The following is a 4,463-nucleotide window of genomic DNA, read 5'->3' as shown; positions in this document are numbered from 1 at the left end:
TTTTTTTTGTTACACTTCCCGGAAAAAAACGGTTACTACATGGGCTTTCATAATATGACATTTTAACATATTAATGTTATGGACATTTAATAATTATATTGACGAAAAACAAAGAATATAAATAATTTATTATTAACAAAAGTATGAAATTATTTACAATTTGATGACTAATTCATCACCCTTTTTATATGTTAAATTTTTCATAGAAGTTTAAAAATCATTTTATTTTCTTTAAACATGTATAACTAATTTATAATCTTTTATGTCATACTAAGTCATGATATAATATTTTTTCATATTTTACATTAATAACCATTGTTTTTATATATCGTCTACAATTCTCTAATTACGTCTATTTGTTCAATTTTGTATATGATATCGAATATTCATCATAAATAAATGGTTTAAGATGCCAAAAAAAATTATTTACTTGGTGAATATAATACATCAAATATTACAAATACATCATTTAGTTAAATAGATAACCATAAACCGAAAATTCATACCCGCACGGGTCAGGGTCTACTAATCATTTATTGGAAGATATAAGAACGTACATACTTGATTAAATACAAACAAAAAAAGGACAAGAACTATAAAATTTTGAAAATCAAACTTTGCAATCTTTACGCCATTGTTCAATAATAAATGCATTATGAACAAACAGATTCACAAATCACAAGCATAGAAGAGTTTGTTTTTAAAATGGTGGTTTAAGCATGTTTCTTAGAAGCTTTTTGTTTCTCGAGTTTCTCGAAAAGAGAACCATCATAGACAGCTCTCACTGTATCTTTGTGCAACAACCCGTTCTTGTCTTTGCATAGATAATACAAGATCTTCCACTCCGTAAATGCAGCAATCCTGTAAAATTTTAATTCACATATTAGTACTATTTAGAATCAAGTCCATACAATTAAACCGAAATGAACCAACCCAGTTCGAATACTTACGCTCCTTTACGATCATTAGCCTCTTTGTTTGAGTTGAGAAGTTGTTTGAGTTCCTTGTTTGTCAATGCATCGGGATGTGTCTTTGAATGCTTAGCAAATATCTCCTCGAACTTCGATTCCACAAATCTCCAAACGTTTGATTATAAAAAAGACAAAAAAAATTAATAACAAAATATACTTTATAAAAACAAACAAAATTAATAAACACAATACACTTTAAAACAAAAACACTTTATCTCCCTTTCTTTTATAATAGAAATAATTAAGAGTATTTTTGTTTCAAAATATAAATTATTTACCAGTTCTATATAATTTTCATATTTATTAGATACTGCACAACTAATTTAGTTGGAAAATTTTCAGAACCAATATTGAATTTATAGGTTTAATTAAATATTTGAAGGAATAATATTTTCACATTTTTTCTTTTAGTTAAAACAACTATTATAAAACATAGAGGATATTAAAACTATTGGATATTATGTAATTTAAATTGGAAAATTAAAAAGAGAAGGAGATACCTTCCCTTCTTGTCGTAAACGCCTGAATCACTGCCATGTTTGGCTAGATGGATATTCTTTACCTCTATCGGAAATGATATCGAGAAACCTTTTCCCTGCAAATCAGAATACACATCATTTAAAAAAAAAAAATCTTTTGTAATAATGTATTGCAGTTAGCTGTATCAATCTTTAATTTTTAACTGTGTCAGTAATAGTTGATTTTCAAATATACCGGACGAGTTTTGCTGCTTAGACCCATATTGATGAACAGAGAAGCGAATGCCGACAAGAGATATCCACATCCAATTGCTCTAAACCCTGTTATTGTTTTGTTTGTCATGTTTCAAAAGTAAAAACATCAAAAACGTACTTTAATCACAGATGAGAGTCATAAGATCCACACACATATATACAGAAAACAAAAAGATCTGTAAGACAAATCTATTTTTAGCTATTACGAGATTAGTTAAGACACTTGGTCGAGTTTTATTACAAGAAGAACGTACCTTGAAATGTCTCTGAGGGATAAACGATGCCATCTTTGTTCCTATCGAAGAAGGCTACATGTCTCTGTAAGAAGTTATCTTCTTCTGGCACAAATTTCGCTCCTAAGAAAACAACACAAAAGCCTTTTAAGCGACCGATTTTGTTACGGGTACAGATGCAGAATCACAAACTTTAAGTTCAGAATGTGAATGTAAGAAAGAGTACCAGAGGATGCAGAGGAAGCCATGATCGGAGAGACAGCAAAACGGAAATGGTCGAGAGAGAGAGAGAGAATGAGGTTACAGAAAAAGGTGAAGAGAGAATGGCGAAACACACGCTTCTTTTATCCTTAGTTTTTTAATCTTTAGAATTAAGAAATGTATTGATAAATGATAATAATTCAATCAAAGATTCAACTCGATGCGTAATTTATAATAGAGAGAATTAGCTCAATATACGTAAATGGTGTCAAAATTAGCAATCTAATTTGACATATAGGCTTGCTCTACATTTTTTATTTTGGATTTTCAATAATATTTTTCTTTACACTTTTTTTCTTCTTACACATTAAGCTATCTTTTTTCTTACACTCTCTTTTCTCTTACACATTCTTACATTCTCTTTCCTCTTACACTATCTTTTCTCTTATACTTTCATATTCACTTTCCTCTTATATTTTCACATTCACTTTATTAGTCTTAATTTAGAAAAACTACGAGCATATGAAAAAGAATATATTTGAGGATCTTCCAAACTGTCTAACAACAACGAAAATACATAAAGGTTTTATCCTCTATTCTAAAACGCGCCGCCGAAAGCCGTAAAGTCGCCGGAAAAACGCTTTTCGGCCATCAACCGTGGCGAGTTGGGGAAATTCGGTGAAAAAATCGGATTTCTACGAAAACTTCAAGTTTTGGCTCGTTTTGCTCAAAGAATTGACTAATATACATGGGATTTATGAAATTTTCAAGAAAACAGCAAAATATATGAATAAAGTTGATCTAAAACTCGTCCAAATGGAGGAGCCGTCGACTGGAAAATTGCAGAAAACCTAAATTTGTAAAGAGGAAGACAACATGTAAATGACAAAATTGCCCTTCATTTAACTTAAATAGTAAAAAAATGTCTTTTCCAAAGCTCGAACCCGGGTTCTTATCCGGACAAGACTAGTTTTAACCACCACACTACACAATCTTTCTTGTATTTCATCACAAACGTATCATATTTAATCAAAACAAATCGCCGATTAATCCCCGCATAATCTCCGATTTTTTCATTCGGCGCTAGACGTTAACCAAGCGTACGCGTAACGCCTAGCGAGTTTCCGAACAGGGGTTTTATCTAATGTAATTTGTAACTGCCAAAATATAGTGTTATATATGATCTAACATAACATGTACCAGATAACAAATTATATATCAGCTACCATAACATGTACCAAGTAACAAACCATCTATCAATTTTTTTATACCAAATTATATATCAGGTAACAGAACATATATACCAGATAACAATTATTTTATCAGATAACAAGTCTATGTAGCATACCAACCACTTGTCTATGTATAAACTAAAATAACCTGTACCATATAACAAAATAATTTATCAAATAACAAAACAATTTATCAAAAAATATATTAGCTCGAAAATCATGTATCTACCATTTTATCAAGTAACAAACCATTTATGAAACAATGTATAATTCGATAAACTATTCACCAAAAAATTTATCAGCTACTAAATTAAGTAGCAATTGGTAACAAATATTTTATAACATCTCACTTGACAATTATTAATCAAATTAGACTCATAATTTGAATTAAACTTCTAATTTGAAAATTATTAATCAAATTTGAAAATATCCATAATCTTCTCAAAAGTTAATTAAACTCGTAATTTGAAATCCTTAACCAGAAGGCGTCTAGGGAACATAATCTAAGAACAACATAAATTATATGATTAATAATTTAAAAATTATTAATCAAATTTGAAAATATCCATAATCTTTTCAAAAGTTAATTAAACTCATGATTTAAAATTATTAATCAGAAGAAGTTTAGAGGACATAAGCTATGAACAACATAAATTATATGATTATGTCTTATCAAACGAATACCATCAATGCATAAACTCGTTTCTATTTGAGTTAATAAGACCATCTCCAACAATAGATCCACCATTAGAAATCTAAATCAATTTTTTAAGTGAAAATAATTAAATTAAAAATTTTAGATACTTGTTTAATTTTATCCCTCCAATGGTAGAACCAATTAAAGGTTCTAAATTTCAAAAATTTGAAAATTTGTAATAAGAGATTTGATTACTTGCATCACACTCTTATATAAATGGCATAAGATGGAGCTAAACTTTCTTTACTTGGTTAATGTGTTTAGGCAAATTTCTATGGAGCAAGTACTGTATGTTCTTTGTCTTCAACCTGTGGTTTTGATTTCAAGTTTTTTTTTTCTTTTCTTGGGGCTGGTTTAATATGGTAATGTTGTATTCTTGACAAAGTGAAACAAGT

General features: G+C 29.1%; 1 protein-coding gene across 1 annotated transcript; it reads right to left on the bottom strand.

The window, feature by feature from the left end:
- Positions 1–519: 519 nt before the first annotated feature.
- LOC106325231 (probable peroxygenase 4) lies at positions 520–2,375 on the bottom strand. The gene is made up of 6 exons (XM_013763263.1): positions 2,165–2,375; positions 1,960–2,061; positions 1,686–1,771; positions 1,472–1,566; positions 951–1,076; positions 520–861 (listed from the first exon to the last, which is right to left on the bottom strand). The coding sequence occupies exons 1-6, from the start codon at positions 2,184–2,186 to the stop codon at positions 714–716; spliced, it is 579 nt and encodes a 192-aa protein (XP_013618717.1). The 5' UTR covers positions 2,187–2,375; the 3' UTR covers positions 520–713.
- Positions 2,376–4,463: the final 2,088 nt, after the last annotated feature.

The sequence above is a fragment of the Brassica oleracea genome, chromosome C2, assembly GCF_000695525.1.
Source record: "Brassica oleracea var. oleracea cultivar TO1000 chromosome C2, BOL, whole genome shotgun sequence".
In the NCBI taxonomy this organism is placed as follows: domain Eukaryota; kingdom Viridiplantae; phylum Streptophyta; class Magnoliopsida; order Brassicales; family Brassicaceae; genus Brassica; species Brassica oleracea.
This window is presented reverse-complemented; position numbering and strand designations above follow the sequence as displayed.

Excerpts from the sequence above, each read along its gene's own strand:
- LOC106325231 (XM_013763263.1), bottom strand. The coding sequence starts at position 2,186 with ATGGCTTCCTCTGCATCCTCTG. Across the intron at positions 2,062-2,164 it reads GGCTTCCTCTGCATCCTCTG|GAGCGAAATTTGTGCCAGAA; the intron begins GTACTCTTTCTT and ends TTGTTTTCTTAG. Across the intron at positions 862-950 it reads GCTAATGATCGTAAAGGAGC|GATTGCTGCATTTACGGAGT; the intron begins GTAAGTATTCGA and ends AAAATTTTACAG.